Source organism: Poeciliopsis prolifica, unplaced genomic scaffold, assembly GCF_027474105.1.
Source record: "Poeciliopsis prolifica strain line A6 unplaced genomic scaffold, Auburn_PproV2 SCAFFOLD027, whole genome shotgun sequence".
In the NCBI taxonomy this organism is placed as follows: domain Eukaryota; kingdom Metazoa; phylum Chordata; class Actinopteri; order Cyprinodontiformes; family Poeciliidae; genus Poeciliopsis; species Poeciliopsis prolifica.
The window spans coordinates 5,527,161-5,544,547 of NW_026562402.1; the positions used below are offsets into that span (position 1 = coordinate 5,527,161).

General features: G+C 41.4%; 1 protein-coding gene across 1 annotated transcript in view; it reads right to left on the reverse strand.

Annotated features, from left to right (window-relative positions):
• Window positions 1-1,172: 1,172 nt before the first annotated feature.
• The window catches only part of spen (spen family transcriptional repressor), a 28,228-nt gene continuing 12,013 nt past the window's right edge, over window positions 1,173-17,387 (reverse strand). Inside the window, exons 4-15 of the mRNA XM_055048398.1 lie at window positions 14,798-14,955; window positions 14,481-14,681; window positions 14,227-14,378; window positions 14,017-14,142; window positions 13,811-13,924; window positions 13,617-13,730; window positions 13,418-13,518; window positions 5,548-13,315; window positions 5,094-5,438; window positions 4,200-4,394; window positions 3,431-3,589; window positions 1,173-3,345 (exon numbers count right to left, since the gene is read on the reverse strand). Coding sequence (XP_054904373.1) covers window positions 3,214-3,345; window positions 3,431-3,589; window positions 4,200-4,394; window positions 5,094-5,438; window positions 5,548-13,315; window positions 13,418-13,518; window positions 13,617-13,730; window positions 13,811-13,924; window positions 14,017-14,142; window positions 14,227-14,378; window positions 14,481-14,681; window positions 14,798-14,955 — 9,565 coding nt within the window. The 3' untranslated portion in view covers window positions 1,173-3,213. The remainder of the gene's footprint in view (window positions 3,346-3,430; window positions 3,590-4,199; window positions 4,395-5,093; window positions 5,439-5,547; window positions 13,316-13,417; window positions 13,519-13,616; window positions 13,731-13,810; window positions 13,925-14,016; window positions 14,143-14,226; window positions 14,379-14,480; window positions 14,682-14,797; window positions 14,956-17,387) is intronic.

The following is a 17,387-nucleotide window of genomic DNA, read 5'->3' on the forward strand; positions in this document are numbered from 1 at the left end:
TCCAAAATGTATAAAATAATTTAATTTAATACTAAGTAAAGAAAAAAAAACATGTCATGGAAAACAAAAAATTGCTTCGCCCTTGTCAAATCGTTTATGAATTAACTGTACTTAACCAGATTTATTGGAAATCACAAGCCAAGCCCAGGTCAGATTACTGTCTGGCCTGTAAAATAAGATGAAATCACTTCAGCAGAACCTGTCAGACAAGGCTGAAAGATCAGACGGGAAGGTGAGGGATTTACGTCTCAGTCTGGAAAGAGTTTGACTCTCGTGAATTTATCCAAGACCGCATCAACAACTCGTCAGGAAGGTCACAAAACATCTAAAGCACTCTATAGAAGAGTTTCAAGATAAAAACAAATAAAGCATTGCTGATTTGAAGGAATCCAAATGCCAATCAATTCGCAACAAACATCTGGACCATCCTCAAAACATTTGGTAAATATTCTGTGGACTGAAAAAAGTTGAACTTATTGGAAAGCATCTGACCCGTTACATCTGATCTCACCTAAATATAATGGAGATTGTAGCAGTACGGTGGTTTAGGCAGCAGCGTTGCTCTCCTATAACTTTTATCCCCCATCCAACAAATGAATGACCGCCTCAAATTGTCTTCACGATCTGGGGACATTTCATCTACAATCTCTAAGGATTTCTAAGGAATCTCTATGGAGATTGTAGCCTAAGATCCAACACATCTGGATGTGTTGGATTCGATTCAGATGTGTTAAAGAAGCAGAAAGACGTCTGAACCCTTGAGTGTTATGGTCAACCAGAGTATAATTTGTGACCTTATGTCTAACTTAGGGACTTACCTTGACTTACCTTAGGGAGCCATTTTTTACTAATTGCTTTACACCTGCAATACCAAAAAAAGTCCACTAGATGACACTATGTCTTCTTGTGACCTTCCTCACAAGAAGTTTGAATGAGAATGTTAATAAAGAAAGAGAGATTGGGCCAAAAAACATCTGACAGGTGAGCATAGGTTTTCTAGTACAATGTCAAAGGTTTTTAGTGTAAACCTCAGAGGGTCAATCCAAACTTTAGCGGCTTGAAGCTTATTTGACTTGTGAAGCACGATAATAATCCAAAGAACACCAGTAAGTTCACTTCCAAATGGCACAGATTTTTGAGGATCACAAAAAAGAAAGAAAAAACCCCCGAAATGCAGAGTCATGGACCATTTAATGATCTTCAGAAGTAAGTTAAACAACCATTTATGTTACAGTTTAAAATGTCCTCATGGAGGAACAGCAAAATACACTCAAAATGAAGGTTGATCAAAAGACATTTTTTCATATTAATCACTGTTTTAAGACTGCTCTTCTTTTCCTTCTTCCACTCGGATATCAAAAATTATAAGTGCCTTCAACATGAACCATGAGAGTTTTCAGCTTGCAGCCATAGAAATATTTACACCACAAAACTGACAAGCATGGTTTTACTTTCAGCATCGGTTTCACGCGCTTCATCTCCCGTCTCTTTTTAGACTGCTTTGTTTTGTTCCACAAAACAAAAATAAAGACCCTGAATAAAGACAACTGCAAAGTGAGGGCGGCGGGGAGTGGGCATCTACACGGGAGCACAGATAAGAGACGTGGGTATTTACAGCTCGGCTCTAGGAGACAGACAGGAGGAAGGATGGAGACAGATGATCAACACATCCATTAGCGGCATAACGTCAAGTTTAAGTCACATTCTTTGCCTTTATGATCCTACCTTACAATTTAAGATATGAAAATAAAGCATGCTATACAACAGGTGACACAAAGTAGTGGCATGAATAAATTTAGTATGCAGACTTCCACATATTAAGGGGGGGCGGGTTTCAGACACCAGGGGGCAGTACAGGACAACGTGGGGAATGACGAAAAGACAGAGAACACCAACCTCTTCAGTACAAAAAGTTCCTTCAAACCAAAACGCAGCGTCGTCGTGTAAAAAGCACTGCAGTATTAGAATCATGTCGATAAACAAAATATTTAAAAATGAATCGATGTGCCCTCTGAACAGCAAAATACTAATTTAAATATGAAAATAGGTTTAGATAACTTTTTTTTTCTTCCCCCAAACACTTGCACGTAATGATCACTCGCAAGACATTTTGGCACAAAGTCCTTTTTTTTTTTTTTCTTTTTTTTCTCCTTTTCTCTGCAAATCCCCTTCCGACTCCCACCGATTCACATTCTTCCCCGGCTAAAAACAACAAATGATTCAGAAATAAATAAGAAAAGACATGAGTCAGCATACTTAAAGAAACACTGAAAACACGATCTGTCTTGTAAAATAATTTGCTTGGTCTCTCCATTTTTGCTTCAGTCTTTAAATATTTACAATATCTACAGCTTCACAATTCCCCACAATACCTTTAGGCATACAGAAGATGCAAATGAAAAGGAACAAATTAAAATAAGTCTCTCTCTTCTTTTTTTTTTTTCTCGTTTTACTGTCCCCTGTTGAGGCATTGAGTGTAAAATATACAACTCTACGGATCCCATCATGAGTTCCTTGGGGCAGGGAACACGTCGCGATGGAAACATGATGTGGCAGGAACCTGCAGATGGTGTTGGAGGAAAAGCTTTGTGATTGATGAAGCTGAGAAGATTCTCCATCATTCCGTAGGCAACAGCTTCCTTTGCTCTAGCACAAGCATGACTGATCACTAGAATAAATTCATAACATGTATCAATCTATGCACAAATATGTACAAAGTCCATAAAGTTTTGTCAACATAGTGCAATGGATTCTCAAGTTTAAAAAAAAAAGAAAAAAAAAATCACAATCACTTTTTATGAAGGTAAAAAAACATCCTACTTGTAGGTCTCCATCCACAGCTTTATGAATGTTATGAAATACAAAAAGGCAATGCAGAACACCTCCAAAAATGGCAGAAAGAAAAAACAGTAATCCAAAAATGATCATCAAAAATCCCCGTTCGACCCTTTGCGTTCTATTTTTTTAAAAAAGTCTAGCTTTTGGACTTCATCATCACAGGGTGATTTAAGGACCTGGTGAATTGAAGGACAAAACTTGAGTCCCAAAACAATTAAAGATATGTTTTTGTTGTTGTTTTGAAGTCAAACTCATAAAGATGAGGCATTTCCAGGTTCCAAACTGGTTCAATCCAAAAGGGCTGGTGTTGGCATTGTTCAGGGAAAAAGACATGTAAAAAATTTAAAAATAAATAAAAAAAAACAATGGAGGTAATTAAACAGAAGCTATAACAATCATGAGGTGAGGGGAAATGCTGGAGATGCTGTTGAGAAGGTCGGGAGCCAGGCGCGAAAGATGGCTCTCCGAGAATTCACACGGCGGGAATATTTGCACCACGTAAGCTGCCTGTAGTTGCAGAGATGAACACAGTGTGAGTGGAAAAGCGACAACATCGACAAAAGGGACGGGAAAAGCTGAAACGAGAACAAACCTGATTAGAGCCAGGATTGGGCACATTAATGATGCCAGCTGCCTGTTTGGCTTGCAGGTAAGTGATGAAGCCACTTTTCAAAGCTTGGGTTTGACCAAGGACGTCTTCTTGGTCTCGACCACAGGGTAGAGCCAGGAGCAAACAGTAGTCATTTTCCATCTGACATAAAGAGACTTGAGTCAGTTACACATAAAAAGAAACATCATGACAGACTTATGACAGATTTATGTTTTGCGACTCTGTGATCCATGTTGTTGTGGCCATTTATGTTACATTTTGTAAACTGTTATTTCTAGCCATTCACTTTTTCTTTGGACAGTCAGAACATACTTAAGTCAGGTTAGAACCAAAATCTAACATTAAGTTTTACATTTAGAATTGTTTCGATGATGTTGGCGACCTTCAGAGTGGACCCTCCCATTAATTTAAGTGATTAAGAACACACCAGGTGGTCCCTATGCTTGGCAAATGTCTGACGTGAAGATGAGAGGATTTTGTAAAATTATTTTTTTTCATCACTTTTTGAATTTGATTATATTAAGTTGTAAGAGATTTTTTTGGAATTGTTCTGTCTATATTTTTCAAGAAATAATACATGTGTATTTGGATTTTCAAACAATCAAGTCAGAAGTGCGTGCAAGAACCAAACCACCTGTTAAGCATCCCACGGCCTTTGGTGGAAATTTTTGGCTTTGGAACCTAGAAGGTTGTGACACGTGTATTTTGTTCATTCATCTGTGTTGCTCAGCTGAAATAATAAGGTGCTCACAGTCATTCTGCGTGCCACACTGTCCAACTGGGAAGCCTCAAGCCTCATCCTCTGGACAATACGTAGAAGAGATCCTCCTTCTGGGGGCGGGAGGGAGCGCTGAGCCAGGATGGTGTTTCCAGACACAAAGTGTAACTGGACGGCAGCCTGGTCATTCTTCAGCGCCAAGAGTCCTTGCCAAACTATAGGATACTTCTGCGAAAATTAAAAAAAACAGGAAGTTATTGTAAGCATAGCTTCTCCTATGCTTCAGAGCAAAAATAATTGTATATGATGATAACTAGAGATGGCAGAGAAAAATCTGAACGGCGAGTTGCAAACTCAAATCTAAGATCTGTGAATGCATGATACACAAGTGCTGGTCATTGTTCAAGAGGGACGAAGACTCAGAGGGAGCCATTTTCAACAGCAGTGAGGTGTTTAGAAAGAACGTTCGCAGGAACACAGAAAAAATAAAAGGCATGTTGAAAGAGAGCGAGACTTTTAGAGATAACAAGAAGGCTGAGAAGACTGCAGCAAAGTTGCCACATTTTATCCTTGTGAGAGTTCAACCTCTGTCTGCAAAGGAACATGCTTAATTTGAAACGTTGGAAAACACCAGAGCTAAAGTAGATTGCCGTTTTAGTAATTCTAACCTCACTAATTGAACTGTCCTCTAAAGTTAGATAATGTATTCAAAATATTCAATTCTTTGTTTTAAAATGATACAAGTATTTTTTATACAGATGCTGTCGCCTCTCACACATGGTGTGATGTTGTCTCATATTCTTTATGTTGAAATTGATGACAGCTAAGAACAGAAAGTGTAGAAAGTCTATTTTAAGTGCTCTTCTTATTCCTTCTTACACTATCTCTCTCTAACAAGCATACTGATGGGTCATATAATTCTCTTACTTTCAAAAGCTGCACCATGTCAATTGACCGATGCCCGGAATGTTCCAGCTTGGTATCATGTCGTGGCTGTTGTGAACTTGATGGGGGTACTGTTGGCGGAGGAGTAAGGAGGAACGTGCGAGGACCTTTCTGTAGAGACAGATCTGACTTATGAGTGAGACCCATGGGTGACATCAAGGGGGACTGGTATGATGGAGAGATCGTTTCTCCTGATATTCGAGAAATATGTGACGATTCAGAAGAGGTAGTGTGACGGAGATGTGGGCTTTCAGGTGTGGAATCATTTCCTCCTCCATGGGACTGAGATATTTTGCTTCGGTTTCCCAACTCGTGCTCTGCCGGGATCTGATAAGAAAAATTAAAGTCACATTCAAAGTTCAGTACACAATTCTGGTTTAACTGTAAAAATATCCTCAGAAATTACCACATGATGAAATCATGGTATGTTTCTTACCTGTGTAGATGAAATGCCCTGGTTGGCCAGATTGTGTCCTGGAAACTGGGAAGGGAATCCCCGCATGTCTCGATATACTGGAAAGGAGCTTGCTCCTCCTGGATGCATTAGTTGAACTCCATGGGGATGAGAAGACATTAAAACAGGGCTGGATGCATGGACTCCTCTAATTCTACTTTCATTGGGGCTCAAATGCATTAGCTTTCCTTCTGGTGATTTGAGAGGCTCTTTTGGTGAGAATTCAATGCTCTTTACCAGTATTGGACTTCTTGAAGGTCCAGAGATGTTGCTTGGAGATGTTATTGCGGTCTCTGAGTTGCGAGACTGCCGTGCTTCTGCAGATGCCTGTTCTCCTAGTTGCTGGTGTAGAAGTATGCGCTGGTGAATTTCTCTGTACTGGTCCATGCGGATGCCTGGGTGGAGCCCTCTGTGGTCACTGTGAACCACCATTACATCTGACTGTAAATGGGGAACTGAAGGTCGACTAAGAGCTTGGTTAAAGTGTCTTGGCTCTTCTTCACTTACACTGCTGCCACCACTCCCTGACATTGACCTTTGGGGACTTGAATGAGACTGCAAAACCATATCTCGAATAACAGGCTGTGGTGTATTTGAGCTCTTTGTAGATCCTGGGTGCGGCGAAGATAGACAGCCTCCTCGCCTTCCATAGTTTATCCCTGGCATTGTTGGGTTGTTCATTCTGGCTTCATGGGCTAACGACTGAGTGACACTGTGAGGCTGCATTATGACAGAGGACTGTTCTGGGTGGGAGTGATGCATGCTGGAAGGGTATGTAGACAGCGTTGGCATACCATGACTTAAAACCACAGAAGTTCCAATGGGAGAGCTGCTTAGTGGACAGGTTTTCACAAAGGGTGCAGGGGAATGACCAGCTGTTCGTGGAGACTGAGGTTCTTGCTTGAGATGTAAAGCAGACCTATCATTTGTGTTGCCGGGACTAGGACTCATTCGTGTTACAGGAATAGATGGGTGGTGTGGACTCGTGACTGGGCTCAAGTTAGACTGTGGAACAGCTTTGCTAATGTCCATTTTTTTTGTCAATGTATCCGTCACTAGCCCTCTTTTGCCATGTTGCTGCTGGATCACAGCTTGATTGTACATCAAAACTTGAGAGGAACTAACAGGCGACTGGAACATCTTCACCACACCTGGTGACATTGTATGATAAGGAGCTTCAGACTTGTCGCATCCATGAACATCTTGCTTGATACTGGAAATGACTGGTTGAGAATTGTAGGACTGATTGGTTAAAAGGACTCCAGGGTGCCCATAACCAGTAGGAGCTGAAGAAACTTTGGGGTTAGGTGACTGAGATGATGTGATAATAGGGTCTTGCTTTATCTGGGATTTGGACACAGATTGTTGAAACTCTATATCACCAGCACTGGCTTCAGGGATTTGACTAATTTTGGCTCTCATCCTGTGTGGTCCCTCTGTCTTTTGACCAGAATAACTTAAAACAACAACACCCTCTGATGTATTTACCCTCAAGCCAGGGCTAGAACCTGTATGGTAAGGAGTCGGCTCAACAACAGACCGCCCTCTAGAAACATCTTCTGCTATCTCCACATTATGACAGCGGTTATTCTCATTGGAGTTTGATCTAAATTTCTGTTTGGGAATGGTCAGGCCAATGCTTCGATTGCTTAGGGAAATTCGTGGAGTTTCTTCTGTATCATAAGGCATTGGAATTCTACTTATGACTGAGGTAGTAGGAGACATAATTGTATGCGGTTTCTTTTCCCCACAGTTCTGTTGGGATTCTGTGAGAGGGGCTGGCTTATGGCGCAGTGACTTGGGAGGTAGAGGTGGTCTTTGTTCAGAATTTAAATGTCTTGAAACAAGTGTATCTGTGGGATTTTCATTCTCTGACATCCTTGAATGATCCGACAGTGCCGTTGATACCATAGTGGTAGTTATAGAATTGTTGTTTGACGCAGAGACATATTTAGGTTCCATTAATATTTTTCTCAAGGTACTGGAACTTGGATCAATGTCAGAGGCCTTGGTGTCAGGGGGCATTGGAGGATTTGCTGTAGGCGTTCCAAGTGCAGTTGATGGAGGTATCGTAGGAGTTACTACTGTGACATGACAGGAAGGATTAACATAGATTCTGCTTTCTTCAGATCGCTGAGGCCAGTCAGGAGAAAGTGGCATTTTGGCAGGTCGCAACAGAGGTACACTAAGCTGGGAAACTGGTGATGAATTAGCAGGGCCAAAGGTAGGAGTACTTGGTTCTGCTGGTTGGAGAGGCTTTTTAGTGGCAGAACTGCTGCTTGTGCCTAAATGAAAGGCAGATTCCTTGGGAACAGGCTGTTCCACTTCAGGCTGTTCTGCCTCTTTGGGGTTGTCTACAGTTATGGCACTTGTAACATCACGTCTACAAGTTGCAACGGCAGTGACCACAGAAGTCACTGCAGAAACTGCAGCTGTAACAGTCACTGCTTTTGAGTCTGTTTCTGGATCTTCTGGAATTGACTCAGGTAACTTTACAGGTGAGGGCTCTGACTGAGAGACTTCATCAGCAGTGTCCCCCTTTCTGCTAGCTGAACCTTTACGATTTCTTGACTTCTTTGGGGTTCTGGCTCTAGATTTAATTGTCTTCTTGGGCGTACCAAGAAGAATGGGCTCATCAGCTGTCTTCAATTCAGTCATTGATGCTTTTGGGCTTGAAGTTCGAGAGTCGTCATCCAAGTCTCCAGCAAGGATATTATTGATTGCCATATGTGTTTCCGGTTCCATGATGTCATTGGAGGAGGATGAGGAAGAAATTACAGATTCTGGTGTAGGAACAAGAGCAGAGTAAGTAGGAGCAGCCGTGAAGCCATCTGCATCCCCACAGGTTTCTTCAGCTGTGATGGAATCAATAGCAGCAGCTAGTTCTGTTTCACTTGCAGGATTTTCTCGCTTCTCCTCTTCAACTTCAACTTCTGGTTCCACTATGACAGGGGGCAATGCAGTAGGTGGACCAGGGGGTGGTTCTTTATAAGGTCTTGGAGGCTGGTCAGCTGTAAGTTTGGCAATATTTTCAACTGCCTGCTCCAGTTCCATCTGTCGTGCCAAAAGAACAGCAGCTGGATCAGCAGGAGGTTCAGATTCTGATAGCGTGTCTTCATTTTCTTCTGTAGTAATTTCTTTGGTATCTTGTGCAAAGTCTACCATCTTTGTTTCTTCATCCTCTTTTACTACAATCTTGCCTTTTGTAATATTAGCTGCAAACGTATCTGACTCGAGATCTTCAGAGCGAAGTAGGCTTTTTACGTCATCAACGCTTACGCGGATTTCTAGATTTTTCAGAGTGTGCGATTTGTCTTCGGTTATCTGTTTAGTATTCCGTTTTAACCTTGGTGTTTTAACTTTTAAAAATTTTTCAGGCTGTTTACCCCTTTCAGAGGCGCTAATGTCAAATTCTGGATCAATGGATATTTTTTCAACAAAATCTTTTGTATCTTTTTCTTTTCTGAGCACGGGTGAGCTTTCACTTTCTCCCCTGTCTGATGACTTGCCAGTGGGTTCTGAGCTAGCTTTGGGCTTAACCTCTGATTCATCATTGCTTGATGGATCAGCTTGTTCTGCTGACACGAATTTGTTCCCAGATTTGTCAATTCTACTTCCTTTTTTGTTGGGAGTAGAGGAAGTCAGCGAAGTTTGTTGGACTTTTTGTGTACGAGGTGAACGCCATCCCTCAGAGGCTTTCACAACTTCTGCAGTATTTGATGCCTCTCTGGCTTCTGTGTCTGCTTCTACTGTTTTCTTCTGATCCCCTTTTACTGGTGATATATCTGCAACTCGTTTGACACCTCTTTTAGGTGGGCGTCCCCGTCTAGTATTGGTAGAAATTTGAACCTCTTGTTGTATCTGGTCTTTGTCGGCTGCTCGTTTGCGCATGCATCGGGGGGACTCTGTTACTTCCTTCCCAGCTTGTTCATCATCATGTAGAGTGGCATAGACTGACCTCACATTCCTCCGCCGTGTTCTCCCAACAATTAAACTCGACTCAAGGTTTTGTTCTGAATCAGATGCATGAATTGGAGACTTAGATGTAGTTTTGGATTCATATGATAATTTAGGTGCTTCTGCTCTAGGAGACGATGCCCTTTTGAGTTTCTCTCGGTCAATCCGTTCACTTTTCCGTGTCGCAGGTTTTTCCTTGCTGATAATATTGGTAGGTTGTGTTGTACGTAATACAGAAAGGGTTTTGGCCCTTTTACCCTTAGTTTGTCTGCGAGTAGGTAATGGTTTCACTTCAGCCTCTAGCTCTGGCATACACGGCTCACTATCTGTCTCAGTTTTTTGAGAGTCCTCAAAGTTTTCTATGGCCTGGCTTTCAATTTCAGGCTCTGACTTACAGACTCTCACTTCTGAGATTTTTTCTGTCTTTGAGCAATCAGAATAAGCAAATTCCATTGTCTCTGTTTCACAGGCACTTGGGGAGACAAAGGGTGTGTGATGCTTATCTTCTATATGTTCAACCACCAAACTATTATCCCCATCTGTTTTGGGTTCAATTAACTCTGTTTCAGGTTGTGGTTCGGAAACTGAAAGTGTGAGGTTTATGGGTACCTCAGGAGCAGCTAATTTGATCATATTTACAGGAGGAGAATGAGATGGGCATATCTCAAGAGATGGCTCAACTTTTTCTTTTTTGACAACTGGCATTGATTGATCTGTGGATGGATCTGAAGCTTCCTTCTCTACTAGGCATGTTTCCTTGGGGGAAGGGAGGAATGATGACATTTTTATAGTTATTGGGGGGCTTGGTGATTTGTCACGAGCCATTAGGGGAGCTTCTGGTTCCTTGTCAGATATCACATTATCACAGCTCAGAGTTTCATCTCTTTTCATCTCCAACAATACTGGGTCACTTTCAGAGTCAGGTAGATTATGGTCCTTGTCTTTTTGTTGCTGAAGCTCCAAAAATCGACTATGAAAAAGCACAATAGGCTCTGTTGGAACATCAGCTCCTCCAGATTCTGAATGTGTCTCTATAGCACCAGCCTTGATAAAAGGCCTACCACTTCCGGTTTCTAAGTCTTGGTCTTTACGTTCAAGACGCTGAAGTCGACGTGAATCCTGTTCAAAGATGGAGCTGTGCAAGAAACGAGAGGCAAATAATTCCTGACGTTCTTGGTCCTGTGGCTTGAGTTCTTCCTTTTTATCATGCAATTTTTCCACAGAATCAGTCCGTATCTTCTTTTTTTTCATGTACCAAGAAGGAATAGGGCGTGGAGCTAGCACTGCCTTGTCTTTTTCAGAACAACTATGAGACACTGGAAAGCGTGAGGGGAGAAAAGACCAATTATCTTCCCTTGAGGAATACAAAGTCTTGGCTCTTTCAAGGAGTGCTTTTGTGTCAGGAGTTATTGTTTTGTCTAATGCAAATGAGTAAAACTTATTTTTCTCCAGGGAGCCTGAAAGCTTGAGGTCAGTCATTCTCTCATCACGACCCCTGAGGATATAAGACAAAGAACTGCTTGGTTTGTGAGAAATGTGTTTGTTGTCTCCATCGTCGTCTGAATCAGACTGCAACTCTCCTGGTTCCAAGTCCTGACTAAGGCGTTTGCAAATATTTTCCCGTTTTAGAGTATCATTTGGGAATGTCATTTCCATTCTGAGAGAATCTGACTTTATTCTCCTCTCCCAGTGTTGCATCACTTCATCATCAAATCCAAGTAAGGACGTTTTCAGCTTCGGATGTGCATTGTTAGAAGACGGTAAATTTCTGGCTGTCAAGCTGAAATGATTTTTTAAGGATTCTGTGCGTGAATAGCTTTCATCAGTTGGAGACGATTTTTGTTCCTTTTTTGTAATTAACAGACAAATGCGGGAAGTCTCGTCATCTTCGTTTTCTGAAGACGGACCAGCTCCGATAGAAGATGACATGTTGTAGATGTCTTTATTGAATTCCTGGGTATTTGGAAAGTCATGCTCTCGTTTTACTTTCAGGACCTCATGTTCAAAATTCTCCAATTTCTTTTGTTTACTAGAAGAGAAGACATCGTGGGTAATGTCCAGATTTGTTTTCCCAACATCATGCAAGATATACTCTTTCTCCAAATGACAAGCCTCATTGTTTGGCGACTTTCCAAACTTGGTCATTTTATCAGGATCCCTAAGCTTGGATTGAAGCCATCGATCTTGCTCAATTTCTTTCGCACAAACAGACTGGTTAATGTTCACACAATGTTCATCTCCGTCATAGTCTCTGCACTTTGCACTTCCCTCCTCATTTTCGGACAAAACCTGCTTCTGTTCTTTTAATTCATCCATATCAAAGCTGCCGTCATCTGATATCTTTGTGAGACTGGCGCCGTTTTCCCTTTTTAGAGCCTCCAAATCCATTCTAAGGAAAGGGGAGTTCTGTTGTGATGTAGAATCTTCAAGCAGCTCTCCAAAATGCGATTGCCCCTCCAGAGGCAGACCGAGAGATTTGCCTTCGCAGTCCCGTCCATCTTTAGGACTGCTTACTGAAACAACACAGACAGCTCTATCCTTGTGTTCTTTTTTATGCACCCCTCTTATCAAAAGGACTTTCTCCAATCCTGTCTCCTTTGTGTTGTTCCACAGTTTGTAAAGTCCAGCTCTACCAGTGTCTTCTTCGTTAGATCGCCTTTGTCGATCGGTTCTCACAGATTCTTCAAATCGCCTTTTTCTTGCAGCTAAACGATCAACATCCAGAGAAACATTGTTATCAAATCCAAACTCAGACTTCCCGTGTTTTTTGGATTTGATTTTACCATCCTTTTCAGCAATCTCTATTAAGCTGTGTATATTTTTTTCTCTAGGAATCTTCCCATGCTTGTCACCTTTGGACGATTCTGAGCGGAATGTAGGACTTCTCTGGTCAGCTCCTGGCGATGCCAATTTAGGACTGTCACTGCCAGCCCTCAATGTTTGCTTTTCTTGGACAGCATGACCAATCAATTTTCCTTCTTTTTCTTTGACACGCGTTAACTGCACTACACAAGGCAGAAGATCTAGCCTTGCTTTGCTGGAGCTTTCTTTTGAGGTTTTGCTGGTTTTACTCCGTAGTCCAGACTCAGGGCTAGTGTCTTTTTCAAGTTCTGGTTCTATCTCCAGCGTCGTCGGCGATGTGACTTTAAATTTCTTAAGCCTTTGCTTCTCGCTTTTCTCTTTATCTCCTCTCTCTTTTCGCGCCGTTCTCTTCTCCTTTTCAACCAGACTCGCTCTTTCAATTTCAAAAACACGATCCTTCTCTAGTTTATCAGTTTTATTATATCTTTCAGCGCGTGCCTTTTCCAGTTTTTCAAATCTGGGCGGGGAAACCGAACTGCAGCTGCCACTTCGGTCAGATGATCGACAACAAATTCGCCTGTCCGAGTCGCTTGGTATTCTCTCAGAGAGTGAAGGCGATGCGGTGGGGCTGACAGGACGTCGAGTGGAGATGTGAGTAGGGCTTTGGCTGCGCTCGATGGTCCTTCTTCCATGATCACGACCACGATCCGTTTCAAAGCGCTCCCTCTCTCTTTCTCTCTCTCGTTGCAAGTAGCTGTATTTGCGAATGTCCTGCTCATAAGGATCAGCTCTGTATTCCCGATACTCTCTGGGGTCCTCAAAGTACTGTGGATCATAATAATCTCCTTGATATGGGTCCCATTCAGTATAGAACTCTCGACTTCTGGCAGGGTATTTCCGCCGTGGATCGTCCGTATAAGTTCCAGGTGTTCGAACATTCTCGTAATACTGTCTTTCTGTTTGAAATTCATATTGGCTTCGTCTGTCATCTCTGTCAAGAGAAACAAGAAAAAAAAAATCAATTTTAATTGTGAGGGTGAAAAGGTACTGAAGTCAAATTGCCTCAAAAAACAAAAAGATGCAAACTGCAAACCTTCTTTCAGAAAGAAACTCATAAAAGTCACGAATATCTTGCCCAGATGCCTGCATTGCACGATAAAACGCCATCTGACTTTCCTGATTGGCAAAGTCCACCTGAAAACAAAAACAGAAAATCCAGATGCAAAATTAGTCAACAAATCTAGAGACAAGTCCAGAAAATGAGTTTCCAACACAGCTATATTTCCACTTGCCTTGATTTTATTGCCCCCTATCTTCCAACCTTTTGTGTCTTTGACTGCTGCTTGGGCATATTCAATGTTGTTGTACAGGATAAGGGCCATTCCTTTCATCCTATCAAGTACGACCTGTAAGCCACCGGGGAAACAGATTTAGATGTTCAAAAATCACAAAGGTGGTAGTAGGGTACAAAAATAGACATGCTTACCTTGACAACATGCCCATAGCGGCAAAAATGGCGAGTGAGAAACTGCTCTGTTGTATTTGAAGCCAAACCATCCAACCAAACACAAGTTGTGGGCATGCTCTTTCCAAACCCCAGCTGGAAAAAAAATCAGATAAAATATTAAGTTGGAATTTAGGATGAAGCAGGAACATATTAAAATTGCTAAATTAAGTCACCATAAGGCTCACCTTGAGTCTGTTGTTACCAAGATATTCGCCATCCATCTTTTTCATTGCTTTGCAAACACTTGCAATGTCGCAGTATTGAAGAAAAGCATATTGAGGGGCTCCATTCACCTTCTTAATGTCAATATCCTTGGGGAACGGTGAAGAAACACAGCTGTCAGTAAACAATTATTTTGCTGAACTTCTTATTGCAAAAAAAAAAAAAAAGCTTACCACTATTTCTCCAAAACGTTGAAAGATGTTTAGCAGGTCATGGTAAGTGGTAGTCTTCTCCAAGTTTCCAATAAATAATGTCCGTGTGGCTTTTGGATGAAACTCATCAATCCTCTCATCGAGGGGTCGAAATTCGTTTTCGCTTTCTGTCTCTGAAAGGACAGAAAGGTGCAGTGAGTAACTTTGATTTTTTTTTTTTTTTAACTTTCTGTTTTTAGTATTAATTTGCAAAGCAGATCAAACTGAAAATTCACCGGGACCATTCCAGGCTGTGACGTCAATTTGCATTCCAAAAAACAGCTTCCCTTTGGAGGCGCAAAGCGCTTTCTCTTGATCTTCTGGTTGGCGGAAAAAGACGAGTCCATAACGCTCCTCTGAAGCCCCATGGATTTGCACAGATGTAACCTTTCCATGTTTTTTGAATTCATGGAACAAACCATCCTTGAGGCTTGTATCTGTAGCAGGCAAATTAAATGTGGCACAAGTTGAAAATGTTTTAATTGTGGCAGACAATACACATTATTCTACATAAAAAAGGTTTTATTTATTGTGGCAACTCAATATTACCTACCTGTAGAGCGCACAGGAAGATTTTGGACCTTGATGCCAAAGCTTTTACGCGGTTCGTCTTTGTCAAGGGAAGATAAAGGAAGAGCTGAGGGTGCAGGGACAGCAGCAGACTGCACTGAACGGGCCGGAGAGTCATCACTCGAACTACTGCTAGAATCACTGCAGCAAAGCAAGAACATAAAGCAAAAATATGACTCGATCCAATCTGTCGGCTCCATTAGACAAAAATCTTTTGTATCAATTTGAAACGGACTCTATGAAGATGACACACACTAAAGTGAGTTTTATTAAAATCTGACTTTGCTGGATAGAATTGCGACGGAGTTACGTTGTTTTGTAAATGACCCGATGTTGAAATGTTTTGAGAATTGGTGTGTACTTTAATTAAGTGTTACTTCAATAAATAAAGCCAAACACATGACAATAAGAACTTTTTTATTCCTGTTCAGCAAAATAAATAAATAAATACAGTTTAGTCTATTTGTGAAACCCTGAAAGCACCGCTGTCAACTTCCATGAGTCAAATCATGCCTTTTACACGCACTGGACTGGTCTCACTGGGTATTAATGAAATTCAGCTACATATGGTTTTTAATCAGGACAGATACAAAAAGGAACACAGGGCACCATGCCTTAAACTGCAGCAATGAGTTAAAAAACATAAAGGAATATTTGTTCAGGGTTTTATACTTCAAAGTCAAAATGGCATGACATAATTTTGTGAAATTCACTCAAAGACAAAAAAAAAGCAGCTTTTTCTCTCCAAATTCTAAAAATGATGTGAAAAACATGGCACACAAATTTCTGATTAAACCTACAGATAGCGGGAAAGCCCTTGCAATGCAGTAAATACCGAAAATGGCCCCTCCAAAAAACATCCTCTATTGCACACCTTTTTCTTCTTTATTTCACTGTTATACAGAGCATCCTGTAATCCGTGAAGCAGGGGGGGAAAAAATTGCACAGTTGCACATTTCTGTCTGCCTCATGCACCTACTCAGACAATTCCCATGTCTGTCTCAGCTTTCTAGGCCCTCTGCTGTTTGTGTCCTTCTCACTTTCTCCTCCTGCGCTCAGACACTCCCGGAAGTGCTGCTGACGGAGCCTGGCCTGTGGGAGTGGGCAGGCAGCCAGCGCTGGCCAGAAATTTCCAGTTCCAACTGGATCTCACGGAGAGGGTGGGAGGGTGGGGGGTTCGCAGCTACCCATACAGAGGTAGGCAGTGCGAAAAATACAGCTGCCATCTCCCGACAGTCTCCCCGCAGCACTTCCTGGACGAACCGCATGTGTCGCTGCACGTCGTTAAAAGCCACGTCCAAAGGCGATGCAGTCAAAGAAAAAAAAACTGGAGAGGAGCTAGATAGAGTCATTTCCTATGAAACAGTGTCACTGTGATTTTTAATCTTTATATTTATGCCTAGTAAAACATTTTAGAGGTGTCATGATAACAGTGAAAGAAACAAAACTCAGATTAAGAATCTAAATTCACAAGATTGAGAATAATCACTCAGTGATGCAAGACACTGAAATAACATTGCAGAAAACAACTTTAATTTATCTTTATTGCAATCTACTGCAGTGTTTGCCACATGAATAATCATTTCCTAGTTGTAATAACCTCCGTCATATTTCTTCAGAAAGAAAGTGCTCCAGCAATTGACGAGAAGCATTTAGTGAATTTACCACAAAGTATTAGAAAGAGGTAAACGTTTCATCTTTTATGATGGTTTTAAAAAGCCGTGGTCCACTGCGCTCAAAAACCACCCCCCATGAGGCAAGCTAAGTAAAAGCATAAATCGACGTTGGATAATCTAAGTGAACTTTAGCAGTATGCAAATAGTTATGATACAGAGAGAGTGCCTTTATAGCACTTACAAAGATCATTTTTCCTTCCTTTATAACCTACAGCCACTTAACACATGTGGAGACAATCTTACCAACAACAATTTAAATTGGAAGAAGGATTTTATTTTGAATATAAGTAACAAAAAGGCTGTGCGTGTGTGTGTTTTGTGACAGGCAGTATCTTTTCTTGGCAACGTGTGCCTTCAAATAAATGTTCCAACATGCAGACAGAGCACCTGAAGTGAGGCATTAATCAAGCAGAAAAACCTCAGGGTGCCTTCACTTTGTCTTATGTGACCAAATGAGGAATACAACGGCCGCTGAAATGAGTCGCCATCACCAACTGAACACTTCTGCCGATTAATATAAAATCCATTACCTGCAGGACAATGGTATGTAATATTTGTGGGACAGCTCCTCGGAAATGACTGAACACAGGAAATGGGAGCGTTGCTATGGTTGCTGTCTAAAGCTAAAGCAGGAAATCAGAGGCACATTTGGCTAAATTTGAACGTTGTCTGCAATTGCTGATCAGAAATAACCCTCACAATCCAAGCACAGCAGTAAATCTGCTGCTTTGGATTTCAGTTTTCACCATGTAACATTTGGCTGCCTAAATACACGGTAAGCAAATATTACACATTTATTTTTAGGCCTGGTAAGTAGCCTAACAATACATTTAGAAAATAAATGCAAGTGTCTCACTACCATCAAATATGATTTTATGCTTTATAGAACAATTTCCA